The sequence below is a fragment of the Scyliorhinus canicula genome, chromosome 9 (assembly GCF_902713615.1).
Source record: "Scyliorhinus canicula chromosome 9, sScyCan1.1, whole genome shotgun sequence".
NCBI lineage: Eukaryota > Metazoa > Chordata > Chondrichthyes > Carcharhiniformes > Scyliorhinidae > Scyliorhinus > Scyliorhinus canicula.
In genome coordinates, this window is record NC_052154.1 from 144513422 (window position 1) to 144529245 (window position 15824).

Sequence of the window (15824 nt, forward strand, 5' to 3'; positions counted from 1 at the left end):
AAGCTAAACATACAATCTGTACACATTTATCTGTACAGATTTAAAAAACAAGTGGATGGTGGATATGGCAAACACCGATGTAATGTGATACAATCTACCATAAGTATCAGGCTAGATTCAGCTAAGAAATACTTCAAATTCAATGTAGCATAAGTTCAAAGTTGTTCAAAAATAAATTGATTCTAACTTGCGGTGCTTCTTCTATGCATTAAGATTGGCTCTGTGTAACCCCAGAGAGAAAATGGAGACCTACAGACCTGATGTCAGTAGTAGGGAAAATGTTAGAACCTATAATAAAGACATGAAACCTGGACAATTACAAAATAATGATATGATTGGGCAGAGTCAATGTGGATTTATGAAAAGGAAGTCATATTTGACAAACCTTTGATTTGATTTGATTTATTATTGTCACATGTATTAGTATACAGTGAAAAGTATTGTTTCATGCATGCTGTACAAACAATGCATACCGTACATAGGGAAGGAGGAGAGACTGCAGAATATAATGTGACAGTTATAGCAAGGTGTAGAGAAAAGATCAACTTAATACAAGGTAAAAGAGTTAGAATGTAGTTTTAGACGCAGAGAACGAGAGTAAAAGATAGAATTAGAGGGTATGCTGGGCACAGCTTGCAAGAAGTCGCCTCGCTCCGGCGCCATCTTGGACTATTTTTTGTTGGAGTCTTCTGATGATCTTACTTGTATCATAGATAAAGGAGAACCAGTGGAGGTTAGTGAACAAAATTAGAGCATGTGGAGTTGGGAGTAGTATACTCCTACAGATTGGGAATGAGTTCATAGACAAGAAACAGAATTGGAATAACTGGGTCATTCTCAGGGTGGCAGGCTGTTACAAGAGAGGTAGCACAATTATCAATGCTTGGGGCACAGCAGGTCACAATCTATATAAATAGTTTGAATGAGGGGGCCAAATGTAATATTTCCAAATTTGCTGATGACACAAAACTAAGTCATAATGTGAGCTGTGAAGAGGATGCTTCAAGGGGATTTTGAGGGGGCAAGACCAATGGCAGATGGAATATAATGTGAATAAGTGCTAAGTTATCAACTTTGGAAGAAGAAATGGAAAGGTAGAGTATTTCTTCAATGATAAGAGATCGGGAAGTGTTGATGTCCGAAAGGTGTCCTTGTTCATGAGTCACTAAAAGTTGGCATGCAGGTGCAGCAAGCAATTCGAAAGGCAAATGGTAAATTGGAATTATCACAAGGGGATTTGAGTACCGGAGTAAGGATGTCTGGCTGCAATTGTGCAGAACATTGGTGAGGCCACACCTGGAGTATTGTGTACAGTTCCTTCTCTAAGGAAGAATGTACGTACCAACAAAGGTTCACCAGATTTGGATCGGGGGATTGTCTTATGAGTCAAGATTGAGGAAAATGGGCCTGTGTTCTCTAGGGTTTTGAATAATGAAAGATGATCTCAGTCGAACGTACAAAATTCTAACAAGGTATAATGAGACAGATGTGGATAGGATATTTCCCCCAGATGTTGAGTCCAGAGCCAATGGGCACAGTCTCAGAATAAGGGGCAGGCCATTTAAGACTGAGATTAGGAGACATTTATTCACTCAGAGAATGATAAATCTTTGGAGTCCTTCTTTGGAGAACTTTGGAGTTCTTTGCTGTGGAAGCTCAATCATTGAGCATGTTCAAGGCAGGAATCAATAGATTTCTGTATATTAATGACATCAAGTTTGGGGATAGTGGGGAAAATGGCATAGAGGTAGATGACCAGCAATGATCTGTTTGAATGGTGGAGCAGGCTCAATGGGCCAAATGGTCTACTGCTCCTATTTCCTATGTTCCAATGGTAGCATTCTCAGCTGAGTCAGCCATTTGTAGATTTCTATTCTAGGTACTTGAGTATACAAATCTAGGTGGACATGCCAGTGCAGTACAGGGGAAATCCTGCAGTGTTGGAAATGCATTCCTTTAGTTGGGGGATGTTTAACTAAGGCTCTGTGTTCTTGCAGTGCTGTGAAAAACATCTCAGGTTGCTATTTTAAATAAGAGTAGTTGCCAATATTTATCCTTCAAACACCACAAGTGAAAAAGCAGATTATGTGATCATTATGGAACCTTGCCATGCACAAATTGTTCCTGTATTTCCTATGTTAACAACAACGGCATATCAAAAGTACTTAATTGGCTGCAAAGCACTTTGGCATTTCTTGACAGCATGAAAGATGCTATGTAAATGCAAGTCTTTATTGTGTTTTTAGTGAGTACTACTCTGCCCAGAAACGATCAGGACCATAGCTGTGAACTGCATATATTCTTACTTGTGTGATAGATGAAGAAGACTATGTTGAAATGAAGAACTTTTTCATCAGGAGGGCCTGGGGTGTATCCTTTTACCTCTAACATTTGGGCTTGAACATTGCTCAGACTGAGGCAATGTGCTACTCTCTGATGCCTCTGTCCCTCTTGACCCTGTTAGTTGATTTATTGCACTTATCTCAGTGAAACTCAATCTTACTTGAATTATCCTGTGTCTGAATATCTTCATAAACAGTGTGCTGGGAAAGAATCCACCTGTAAAGTGGTTTTCAAACAGACCGGTCCTAAATCAGTGCCAATATGAAGTGGCAGCTTTTGGCGAAATGTGAAATGGTGGCTTAAAGAATCAAGTGCAATCTTGTTCATACTCATCCAAACACCTAACATCACAGATAAACTGGGATTGAAATTGATCTTGAGGTAAATTGCAGATCTAACAGGACACTGTTTCATTTTTGTCTTTTGCAGCCTCTGGCTCCCTCATTAATCCCCAGAATTCTAAACCATCTGCTTCAGTGTTGGAATTATGTTGTGCCCTTCTTTAATTAAACCAGGGGATTCCGGGTTTGGAACCAAGGCGGATAGATAGAGCTAAGATACAGATCGGCTATGGTCTAATTGAATGGTGGTAAAGGCTAGAGGAGCTGAATTGCTTATTCCCATTCCTGTATACGTTTGTTTGCGGCCTGATGCTGGGTTTCAGTAATATAAATCAGGCTTCACGCTCAACTTGTCTCTGGAGAGGAACAAGCCCTCAAGGAAGGCTCACCAGTATCCCTAAGTCTGGAATGAGGTTGTATTTAACATGAACTCCAGTGTCGGTGAAAAAACTCTGACAATGCAACTGAAGTACAATGTGCTCTTTACAGTGACGTTTTCCGTCGTGACAGACCGTGATTCACTGTAGAATGAAGTGGGCGAATAGAGAGCTGGGAGAAACGTCAGCACTGATATGCCCCATCTGAGCCTTTGAGCGGTAACTACTGGGTGAGAAACTTCACAGACCACACGATACTCTCTCCTGGTCTGGGCAATTGGGATTCGAACCAAATAGAAGCCAAAGAGAAGTAAATAAAGTACAATGGCAAACCACTGTGGGTGCTGAAACTCTTGAATTTGATTCCTGAAGCGTTAACTCTGGTTCTGCACCCCCACCCCCTTCCCCTCACGCACACACAGATGCTGCCGAGTATTCCCAGCAATTCCTGCTGTTGTAACATTGATACAGAACTCGCTGGTTGGAACCCATCCTCCAGTTGTTTGACTGAGGGCCGCCGAAGCTCGATTTGGGTAACCCCAGAGAGAAATTGTTGAAGTGGAGCTATTCTGCAGTTACACTGAAAATGCCGACTTTGCATCATTGGGCATTGTGATAGAGCCTGACTTTGCCCCAGTCATTTGTCAAAGTCGCGAAAGTTTGCAGATTGGTACTCGGCAAACTGGACAACTTTGCACCACGCTTGACTGTCAGAGAGAGGCGCAAGTGTTGATCAAGAAGCATATAGAGAACTATGTCCATTGGCCAGAATAATCAAGCCAGTGTGATCTCGGGTTATATTCCCACCATCTGGAATACAGGCAGCACTGTAGCACAGCGGTCCAAATCAACGTTTTGTTTTGCTGAATACGAACAGGAGTAGGGGATAATTACTTGTCCGGCTCTTTGATGGACAGCTTCCGGCAGCAATGTGCAAATGAATAATCTTCAACGCTTTGCCCTTGGTGTGTTGTTTTTTCATTTGCCGGGTTGATGCTGTTGCTGATCGGCATTGGGGGCTGCACAAATAACCAAGTTGCTGATCCGGGGAGTGGGGGAATTAACCTGCCTGAGACCACTAACCCCACCCACCGCGCACCCTAAAATAAAGTGGCCTGGCCCACTGTAAAACCCGAATCACAACCCGAAACGAACACATTTGTCAATTTCCAAACGAAATAAAGTTCACTTCCAAAAGCAGTAAGAAGTGATTAGCGGATTCTTCCAGTCAAGAAAAGAACATGTCAATCTGCACAGAGGAGGTTCAATTCTTCGCCATTAATGGCTTGTTCGTACTTGTTTAAAAATATATTTATTCCTCATTCGAGTAAAGTTTGGGACGTCAGAGGAAACTCGTTATAAACACTGAAAGTCAACATACGGAATTGGGGATGGGGTTAAATAGTTAATTGAAAATTTTCCAGTTATTAGGGAAACTAGCCACTGTCCTTCTATCACACCGAGGAAAGTGTCTGTAGTCGTGAAGTTAGCGGTGATATTGAGTGACACAGGGTAGGGAACTAGCTACATAAAGGTGATAGAAGGTAGCCGGTCCTCCCAAATGCCCAATAGAGGTCGGAGCGGAGGGCTGGGGGGGGGGGGGGGGGGATTAAATGAAGGATGCTGTTTAGGAAGGGAATTGAAGTGACTTGAAATTACAATCTTCGTTCAATGTTTGTGCAGTTTCATTAAAGACCCTGAAACTAATTAGCAACATTTAAACCAAAACTTCCAGACTTGGCAGGAGAGACTCGAGGATGAGGAGGGAGAGGAGGGGGCGGGGGGACTTCAAACTGGGAACGTCCCTTCCAATGGCTTCGCGACTTCTTCCGTCTTCCGACGCATATGTGAAATTCGCAATCTTGAAAATCAACCAGTAGAGAAGCTCAGACAACAGGTCAATTTTCCGGGACGCAAGCTATCTTCATAACTGTTACTTACGGCAAATACACGCGAATATGCGCCAAACTCGAGCCGTTATATAATTCCCCCAAAGTACAGTATGACTGGGGCAAACTAATTGTAATTACTAATTTACTATTGCTATTCACTAATTTATATTTACTAAGTATTTCTCTCTCCCGGCACCATTTATTTCACTATGGTATTTTTGAAACATGATTACATTTAAATGCGCACTCTTGTCAAGTCCAGCTTTTTGCTCTTACACCTATCTTTCAAATAAACCTCTTGACCGCACCATGATTTTCCTCTTCCTGTGAGCCCCGGTCTTAATTTTCAGTTTCATTCCCTTTTAAACAGAACAAATGACCTCAAATGATTTCGAAAGTTTCTAAATGTTACTTTACAATTTGCTTATATCACTCCCCTTTTTTTTGAGAGACCGGACTTTTTTCAATTCAGAAGTTCAACTGATTAACTTCATCTGAAACTTTCGGAATGTTCAACTTTCCGTTGCAAGTGTTGCTGCCGAAAGGAAATTGTAATTTCCACACACACAAAAAAAATCCTGACCTACACATACTCGGTTACTTTTGATAAAAACATGCAACAGCTCCAACACCTGACCAACTCCTTCCTCTCATTCTATATTTCCCTCAATTTTCCGTCTTTGGGCTCTTTCTCAAAGTGACCCTACATCGAGTCTTGTTACACCTCGGAGGAACTTTGTCAAGAAACGTGCGGTGTAACTCGTTTGGGGGGGGGGGGGGGGTTGGAAATCATATCAATTAAAGCAAAAACGCATGTATATTCCTTCCACATTGGCAATGCGTAACTGGGTTTGAAAGTTCAGAGTGACGGCTGGAACAGAGCATATAATGACCAGAAACAAATCAATGTTTTCTTCCTCTTCGTCATTTAGCGAAAAATATAATGGTCGCCTTTAAACAATAGAAAATTACATCATATATAATGTGTTATTGTGGACTATATACAAAACCACTGTGGAAAGCACATCGATATCATATATAATAAAATGATGCATAATATGATAATATAATAAAATAAACGATGCTGTTTCAAATTATTGTAGTATCTCAGTAAATATTCATCTTTGCTGATTAATTGGCTGTTCCCAAACTTGGCATGTGACAATTTTGAACCTCAGATATGGATATAAAGTTTCAGAACTTAAGGGATAAAAAGGAACAATGCATCATGTTATTGGACCAACTCTCCTACCTTTCCTGGAACAGTTCCTGCTAAATGTGCCAGAAAGGTGTTGATAGTGGGATGGAAGTTGGGAGGGGAGGGGGTAGGTTTGCACAAATATTTACCATTATTCTATTTCCACCTCCACACTGATACTTAGGAAATCTTAAAGATGCGATTAAACAGGGCGAAAGTTCACACATCACCAAATCAATCCCAAACCATCCCAGCAATTGGAAAATACAATTTGCCGTGCCGAGATTGTCATTTGTGAAGCTAGGGGGGGGGGGGGGGGGTGGGGGGGGGGAATAAATGCATATATATCCATGCTTCTCAAAAGGCAGCCTGGGGTGAACAATTAATAGAATTATTTCGCACACTATAACCACGCGCGACATTACTCTTCTAATGCTGGGACTTTGAAAGGATGGTGTTTGCGAATGGAACTGCGGCAACATATTATGATCGAGTGTCATTTACAGCTCAATTTATTTCAGTTTCCACATTACATGCAAACATGTTCAATAAATTAATGACACGGAATCTGCACTGTAGAGATGGTCTCCCATTACTCAGAAAGGGAAGTCATCCCCTCCATCATTTATTTAGCTGGTTGTATACCTTCAGCAGATTAAAACTTGGAAATGAAATACTAGTAAGTTTCACAGCAACTGTTTGCTTCCAGGTCTCGCTGTGAGGTTGCCCTCCTGACTTTCGCTTTACTTTAGCTTTCACCTGCTGGAATGAAAGCAGATCTCGGCCGTCCCCAGATATATATATTTAAATAAAGCAAATTAACGAGATCGCTGCTTAACTGACCGTCGGATTCCTGGACCGTGTGAAAATTAAAAGGAAAACATGTCAGGCAAAAATTAATCGTCTGCCAGGGGAAAGTTCATTAACGTTTTAAATGGCCGTTTATGTGCCTCTCGCTGCTTTAATGGATTGCGCGGTCTGTCACTTCGGAGCTGATGTCTCTCTCCTGTTGCCCTCGTGTTTTATTTTTGTTTTGCAAAGCTAATAAATTCATAGTTGTAGAATATATTTCCTGACCGCAATTTTTACCTGGACATCCATCAGTTACCGCAGAGTGTGCGTTCTCGAATAAGATGATCTGATGACATTTTGGGACTAATATTCCCTGAAGAAGGACACTATTTCACTAGTCCGGCTAATCTGCACCAACCCGTGTACAAATCAACGCCCAACTGACATCCAACTCTGTCCGGACATTAGAATGACAACTGACTCTTCTTAAAGCGCCGCTTTTTAAAATTTACGCCAGGATTTCACCCCACTCAATTTCGGTCAATTGAAATGTTACTGACACAGAGACTGGACTGATTGATGGCTGAAATCAAACCGGAGATGTGACGTTTGTTTATAGTGGGGGGGAAAAAATCAAGCAACCATTTAGATTCTGCCCTAGAAGGGCTGCAGCAGATTGTACTGAGAATTGAATCTCTGACAATTACTCCGATAATAAAGCAAGTGTTTTCCTGCCACCGCAAACATAGCCCCACTGCTTTACCCGTTCCATTTCAACTGATTGCAATCATTTAGATCAATTTCGTTCCCATCCCGTAAATATAAAGTGCAGGTTGCGGCTTATTCTATATTCCATTTCGACTTACTGATCTGATCCGCAGCCTTCATTATTGGAGGAAAAAAAGAGGGAAGGAAACTGCTTAGATTCGCACTGACGTTTTGGTTAGAGTCGAATGATAGCTACATATGGAATTAGGGATGAATTACCCCCACTGCAACCCCCTTCCCCCCCACACACACACACATCACCCCCTCCCACTCCCCCCCCCTCCCAGTTTACACTCTTCTCTCGCCAACTAATCGACGGCTAAAGCACTATGGAAGGGGGGGGGGGGGTGCAGGAGTTTGTTCCTGTCATAAGGGAGGACGGATCTGTACAGAGTTTGCAGACTCCACCTCCTCCCCGTATTTGAAGCTGAGAGTCACCAATCCGGTCGGACACATGTGCTATAGTGTTGCCGCTGCTACAACACGCACACCTCGCCACCCCATTCAATTGACAGACTCCCCACTCCCCCCAACAACAAAAAAAAACAACACAATAACCCTTCAGACCTCTCCATTGTGAACAAGCTGGAAGTTTGACCGAGAGGAGACTGAGATTCGCAGCCCTTGGGAATATTGTGCTTGGAGGGGTGGAACCGATTCCATTTAGCCAGGAGATACAGAAATAAAACGATTGATTCGTTGTGGTTGAAAGAGTGTGCGGATACCATGGGTTCCGACGTGCGGGACCTGAACGCTTTGCTGCCGGCCGTCTCCACTCTGACCCCGGGGAACAGCGGCTGTGCCATGCCGGTGAGCAGCGCTCCCCAATGGGCTCCGGTGCTGGATTTTCACCCGGGGGCTTCTGCTTACAGCGCTCCCATCGGCCACCCGTCCTTCATCAAGCAAGAGCCGAGCTGGAGCGCCAGCGAGCCGCACGACGACCATCTCCTGAGCGCCTTCACCGTCCACTTCTCCGGCCAGTTCACCGGCACGGCCGGAGCCTGTCGCTACGGAGCGTTCGGGGCTCCTCCGCCCGCTCAGGCGCCTCCCAGCCAGGCGAGAATGTTCAGCAACGGCGGCTACCTCAACCATTGCATGGACACGCAACCAACAGCCAGGAACCAGGGTAAGAGAATCACTAAACCGGGGGGGCGGGATAAAACATTTCCTCCCCCACTCCCCTCCCGCAAACTTTTAAATTAAATCAGAACCCAAACTCCGTGAAAGTACAACTAGAAGCGTTAACTATAAGTCTGCCAATAAAGAATCCTTAAAAGTGTGCTTTGGAAGGGGAGGGGGGAATTTCACTTGTTAAACGTGTCTCAATCTCCACCATGGAAGTGACAAAGATATTAAACCGGGGTGGATTTATTCAGAGATATATTCCAAATGCCTTGTGTTACAGTGATAACGGGGGGGGGGGGTTTGGCTCCAGCAATGTAATGGCTAATGATGTGTATGGCAGGAGATTTATTTTAAAGTTGAGATCAGCATCCCACAGAGCGGGAGATCCATAACAAAGTGTGTCTCGAGTGAAGAATGCAAAGAGGGTTGAAAACCCGATGTTAGAGACACACTTTGCAGTTCCTGATCATGTCTCTCAAGACGTTTTAGGCAGACAGTTAGTTTGTGAAGCCCCACCACCCTCACAGGGCAGGCATTGTGTACATCCACTTCTAAAATCAGATCTGGGCACATTATTGAAAGCAAAATCATTTTCTCAGGCAAAATTCTGACGGATTGGATAGCTGTCACCCTAACTCGGCCCACCTTGATTAATCACACTCTGAGCCGAGCATCGTTCCTTGTTTGCAGATTGTTTCAAGGATTTTTCCAATTAACAAGAGGACAATTAGATTGGATTGGGGGGGGGGGGGGGGGGGGGGGTTGAAAGTTAATTGCCAGGAAGAACAACGTCCTTGTATGTGATTGTAAACTTCAATGAGATGTTCACAGAGTTGTCCAGACGTTTGATATCAAAGGGGAAAACAGGCAAAATATGAATGCCTTTCTAAAAGTTATGCTTCCTCCGTCCACGTGAAGGAGCAAATTGTGTTTTCTGCAGTAGCAGGAGAATTTGGGGAGAATAAACTGAATTGCCTCCTTTCTGCTCCCCCCAGTTATGCCGTATTAAATAGTCGCCCGTGTTTCACGCCTTGGCCTGGCGGAATCTCGTTTCCAACGCAAAGTGGGGCAGATGGGGCGAAGTGGCATTAGCTGAAACACTGGGGTGACGGGGCAGAAAGGGCACACAGTTCCCGTTGTGTGAAAACGTGTATGTTGTATGGAGATCGCACTGGAACATCTGATGTACTTTGATTTCCTGATACATGTATTGACCTCAGACAATAGCAGCGCTTTAATGGGATTAGTCCATTAAAATAAATCTGCCCAATCTTGGCTTTTAATGCGGAACATAACCTGTCGCAGTTTGTGTTGACAGGCCAGTGCGTGAAATCAACTCGTGATTGGAAACTGCAACCAACTGAAATGGGAAATTAGTTTAAAATTTAATTTAAAAAAAAACAAAGGACAAGGTTTTAACGCAAGTATCTCAATCCCTGTTTGCACAGAGCCATTGGACAGTAGTGACTACCCCATTGTGATCATTACTACATTGAAAAGCTTCCCATGTTGAAGAGAGGAGAGCGGCACCGTGACCATTAAAGGGAGTCTGTCCCCAAAGAAACTGTGTATGTTGTTTCTGAAACCTTGTACACACTTCCACTGTCATGGTTAATATCGGCGGACGGGGGTTGGAAAGAGGATCTCTGTCGAAATGCCGTTTCTAACATATTTTGCAAATTAATCTTCCATTTTCTGAATACAATAAGGCGGCCTCCGTTCGCCGCTTTCAAAGGGCCATGTTTCCCTTCCCGTGAATATTGCCATTAAATCGATCGGGGATATCTTCCTTAAGAGGAGGCCGAAATAAATAGCAAGTCAACAAGAATCTGACTTGGCTGAACGGACGTGAAAGGAAATAACACCCGGATAGTTTTTGCAGTCGGCACAGCAAGGTGCAACAACTCACTGCCCAGAATTGGTGACCCCCGGGTTATCTTTAACACCGGGTTCATTGAGAAATCGGGGAGCCCCCCCCCCCCCCCCCCCCCTTAAGGAGATGTGTATTATATGGGATTCTGGTCTGAAACGTGGATATATTGTGCAATTATTTAGTGGCCCGCGAGTTCACAGGGGGAGACTCGCGTGGAGCATCATTGGCGGTATTGACGAGTTGGGCCGTGCAGTGTGGATTCTTGTTACAGGAGTAAGATGCAGCGTGTTGAACGGAGGAGGGGAGGGGGGGGGGGGGACTTTGGTGTAAACTATCTCAAGGCTGCAAGTTGAGCAGTCTGGCTAGAATTCTGATCGTGGGAAAGGCGCTACCTTGGCTCAAAGATTAATTTCTGCCAAGTCTAGGCAGAGAAATATCCAGACGGGGCATCTCAAACACCAGCTGTGCCTATCTCAAGGAGAGTCTCCTCCATGTGCACACCGCTGGAGAGCGGACTGCCGAATTAATTTTCAGCACATGCTTATCGATTCCTTTTGCTTTTTCTTTGACATCCCCGATAAGACCCTTAATTGAAAAGGACCTTAACTATCAAATATTTTGTTCAGAACCGAGAAAGGGCGGTTGCGGGGGGGGGGGGGGGGGGGGGGGGGGGAGTAACAAAGGGGCGTTATCACATTCCAAAACCACGGGTTCCACTAATACCGGAAGGCCCGTAACCTCAACAACATCAAAAAATGCTTTTACTTTCAACAAATCTGAAGGTCATGGACTGATTGGCTATCGCCACTAAGTGAATAGCCTCTGTGTATTCGGTGCTGTATTTTCGAATACAATGGACTGGGGAAAAAAATGAAGATACAATTATTCCCCAAGCAATAGACTAGATAAAACAGTCGTTGAAAACACACATATATAGCCACTAAACAAAGCTGTGTTGGCTATCAAACCGTGATACTTGTTGAATGATTCATTACACAGGAAGATTCAAAAGCTCGTCTTCAACCCATTCAAGTATTATCTCCTAAAACTGCATTGTTAAATCCTGAAATACCTTTTGGGGAAAGTATCATGTGCCATTTAATCTTGCCCCGTTGCTGAGAGAAATGATGGCGAAACTTTAAGGATTATTTATCTATATAACCCCAACCTCCCGACTTTGCACATTGGATTCGCCTGCAGTGTTTGAGATAATGTCCCACCTGACATTGTAACTGGGGGTGAAAGTTGGTTTAAAAGGACGCGCCCTGGACATCACTCGTTAACCAAAGCGTGTTGAGAAACAACGTAGTTACCTTGAATTAGGATAGCTTGATTTTTGAAAGTAGCCAATTATTTACGTTCTATTTGAAAGGATTTTCACAGGGAATTCGCGGAAATAAAAGCCATACAATGTGTACCCGAACCACATTGGAGTGTAATCTGTTTCTGAGTCCAAACAAACGGTGGTAGATTTTGGTGCTGTGACGCCGATATTCTGGGATGCCCAGAAGCTCATTAATCGGTATTGGTGAACTTCACTGTTGCTGTATATTTTTCTCATTCCGATATATTCCCAATTTAATTTTAAAAAAACATCGAAACCGGCGGAAAATTCCCGGTCGGCTATGATGGAGACTCCTGTGTTTCAGCCTGCTCAGGTCGAGCGGAGCTGTGCACACCTGCATTTCAAAAATGCACATCTTCCACCTCCCATGGCTTCACAACGCTGTACATCTGGAATCGTTGTTCAATCGTCTCCGGCGCCCATTTACAATATTATCCTTGTGCATCTTTGGGAAACGACTTTCTCTTAGGGCCCGCAATGGGATTAGGACGATGCGAGGGGGGGGGGGGGGGGGGGGGGGGATTCTGATTTTTAAAAATTGTATAGCAATTAAAGTTACAAATTAATTGAGAGTTACTGTGGTGGGCGATAGGATCAGTTTGCGCTATAATTAGTGTTTGCAGGTAGCGCTAATAGAATGAAAGCCGAATCTGAAATGAGGACTTAGCAGCCCAATATTTCGAAGTGTAAATAGCTCTGGAAGCTACGGGACCAAGATTCGCTCACAGCAGGGAATCCTGCGGGCCACTGCGCTGCTTTTCCAGTTAAAGTTTATGGGCTAGGTTGGGCGGGTTGGAAATATTTGGAATCGAGATTTCAAAGTAACCGTAGTGTCAGCATTTAGGAATCTGAATTATAACAAGGGGTGTTTCATGCACTCGAAATAGATTCAAGAAGGAATCCAGAATGTGGGTTCTGAGCACTGATTCTAGCAATGAAACCGTCCATTTAATTTTGCCACAGAAAAGTCGATTTTAACCGTGTCCACATAATGTGGAATTACTGTGTGTGAAGTCTTTGCGCTGCATCTGGAAAAGCCGAGTTTAGAACTCGAGACAATTGAGCCGTCTCCAATTCGCGCGAAAATGGACCAGGTTGAGACTTTGAATGGACGCAAGCTGCCCGCCAGCCGATCTTATTAACGAAAGAGACCACTCCTCTGAAAACAAATGATGACTTTTTAATTAGATCAGGAATCCGGTCTGTGTTTTAAAACAAAATAGTCCAGCTAATTGAAAGTCGGCGTTGGAAAGGTTGATTTACGGTTCTCCAGGCTGGTGGGGTCAAACGCAGGCGCGGAACTGTCCTTTCGGGGTTTCGCCCTCAGCCGTGTTTGTTTGTTTATTTATTTATTGATAGAGGCTATTTGCTTTCTGTGGTGGGAGGCCATTTAATTTGATGTGGAAGTTGGGAGAGGGGGCTAATTAGCCAGGGCCATGGAAACGGGAGCAGAGAATATTCCCCCACTGCACAGCTGGAAATTGTCTTCCACGGGATAAATGTTATTAGAATAACAAACCACTCTACTCACGCACTATCAAAGCAACATAAGTCAAGCCTTCCTGTTGTACATGACCCGTTCATTCGGTTAGAATCCGTGCTCTTTTTGAGTTTCTGTTGAAATCAGTGAAAAAATGCTGGGTTTGCGGTATTTTGGGGAGTATGATTGATTTTGTTTTAGTCTATAACATGCCTCCCTCCAGCTAACCCGTGCGGTAGTGCTCTGGGGAGGGTTTCAATATTGCAACAGCCTGTGATCATTGCTCATTGCGATCCCCCACCTGACATATGCGGAGCTTAGGACTTTTTAGTACCGCCGATTTAAACAATTAGAAAATGTAACCTGCTTCCCAAACACTGTGGCGTTACTATCCCATGGTTGTGTATGAATTGGCGATCTCCAGACCCTAAGATAGAAAGAAAGTAGACCGCGCCCGCGTTGCTCAATGTGAACATTTTACTCAAATGGTTAGAAATCGGGAGATAAATTCACCGCTGGAAAACACCGCTGGAAAACACAAGGCGGAAAGGATGCTTCCACACGGAAATAGTCCCACTTCTTGGGAACATTCCCCTTGCTAGCTTTCCGTCCAATTTTTGTTTTGGTTGCAATATTCGGAGCATCGCCCATTTTTCTTTGTTACATCAAATTAAACTTTACAGAAAATTGAGCCTGTCCCAAACCGCTTTGTGGTTTACGAATTTGCAATCCTGGTTTCCCTTTCGAATATTTTCAAATACACTACTTCTTATTTCTAGAAGGGGGAAGTTAAATAAATCCGAGTTTTTAAAAAGTTCAAGTTTCACGAAACAAAAGTGTTCCGAAAGCAGCGTCGTAAATTGTCTTCACCTTCACCCAGCAATAAATAGAACTTTAATGTTTTAGTTTTTAAAACAATGCAGATTCTACACTCAGCATTAACTCACATCCACAATTTACACAGGTCCCAAAAATAACGTCACTCAGCTGCAGGATTTTAAAAAATGCAACTTGTATTAGTGATGAGAAAAATGTAATGGATAGACAGAGAGATATTAATGGTCAGTAAATTCACAATTCACCCGAAATAACCACACATTTCATGTACTGTTATATGGATATGGTGCTGCATAATTATGCATTGGGAGGATTGAAATCCAGACCTGAAACGCTGCAATAGTAATTCTACTGAAAAACCCCAAGGCATTCTTATTTTTAAAAAATCCCTATAACCTATTACTAGTCTAATGTCTTTTGTTCCTGGATGTTTGTTGTTCAATATCGGGCAGCAACTCAAGATTTATTCATGTATTGTAGTTGCATATTTGCTGGACAATTCACAATCCGATGGGACTCGGTCCATCAGTTCCGTGGAAAGTGTTAGGAATTTCGCCAGCAGCGGAGGGACAGCGCATGGAGTTTGTCTCCAGGCGCAGCCATCAAACACAACAACACTTGCTCCACCCGGGCTGTTTACAACGGGCTCAGCTATTCCCAACTCTGATTGATTTAACAGCACCCTTCTTGTTTTGTGAACTCCAATGTGTATATTTTGTCCCGGTTACTTCGGACGAATCTTGGAGCTCAATTATTTCAAAAGCTCGTATGAATTCTAGCGCGCTATCTTTTCGATTTTCTGCAGTCAATTCAGTTGGGCCTTTTATGTTTCCTGTCATCGATTTCAAATGAAATCCTCAGCCAATTCCAAACTCAAATATGCAAAAGATTTGTAATGGTCCTACCCTGTCCCTGGATTCCTAAGCTTGTGTTAATAATAAACCCAAATTCTGTAACAAGGATAGATACAGAATCTCAGTGTCTCCCCCCCACCCCTCCCAGTTTTGAAACCTGAAACAAGACAGAGAGGGACAAATCAATGGACTGCAACCCTTGGATCAATTGTAAAACTACTTGGATTTGATTTACCACCTATATTATGAACATAACATTTGTGACTCAAATGTGCAGTGTTCTACAGGGGAGGGGAGGGCGAATACAAGCATGTCTCCGGTTTGGCCTGTTTTGCGAAGTCCCAAGCGAATCTCGCCGAAATTCAGGGATGAAATGAAGCAGTTGAGATGATGATCAGAAACGAACCGCATTACAGATTGATCACTATGAAAGTAGAGGGCAAAGAAAATCTAGTGATGTTTCTTTCCCAGAATAAAACTAGGGGATTTACCTATTGCATGCTTACTTGGGAGTTTATTTCAACGAATTCTGAAAACCATTTAATGAAAATAATAATAATGCAATAATATAATAATCTAATAATAATAATCTTTATCGT

General features: G+C 43.2%; 1 protein-coding gene and 1 long non-coding RNA gene across 5 annotated transcripts in view; one reads left to right on the forward strand and one right to left on the reverse strand.

The window, feature by feature from the left end:
* The window catches only part of LOC119971007, a 67507-nt gene extending 59653 nt beyond the window's left edge, over nucleotides 1-7854 (reverse strand). Inside the window, exon 1 of the long non-coding RNA XR_005461717.1 lies at nucleotides 7241-7854. This is a non-coding gene — a long non-coding RNA (uncharacterized LOC119971007). The remainder of the gene's footprint in view (nucleotides 1-7240) is intronic.
* A 255-nt stretch (nucleotides 7855-8109) lies between these two features.
* The window catches only part of wt1a (WT1 transcription factor a), an 81771-nt gene continuing 74056 nt past the window's right edge, over nucleotides 8110-15824 (forward strand). For 2 of the 4 annotated variants that reach the window (XM_038807847.1, XM_038807848.1), the window contains exon 1: nucleotides 8110-8837. In XM_038807847.1, the coding sequence (XP_038663775.1) occupies nucleotides 8438-8837 (400 nt within the window). In that variant the 5' untranslated portion in view covers nucleotides 8110-8437. The remainder of the gene's footprint in view (nucleotides 8838-15824) is intronic. The other 2 variants (XM_038807845.1, XM_038807846.1) reach the window with 1 other exon arrangement.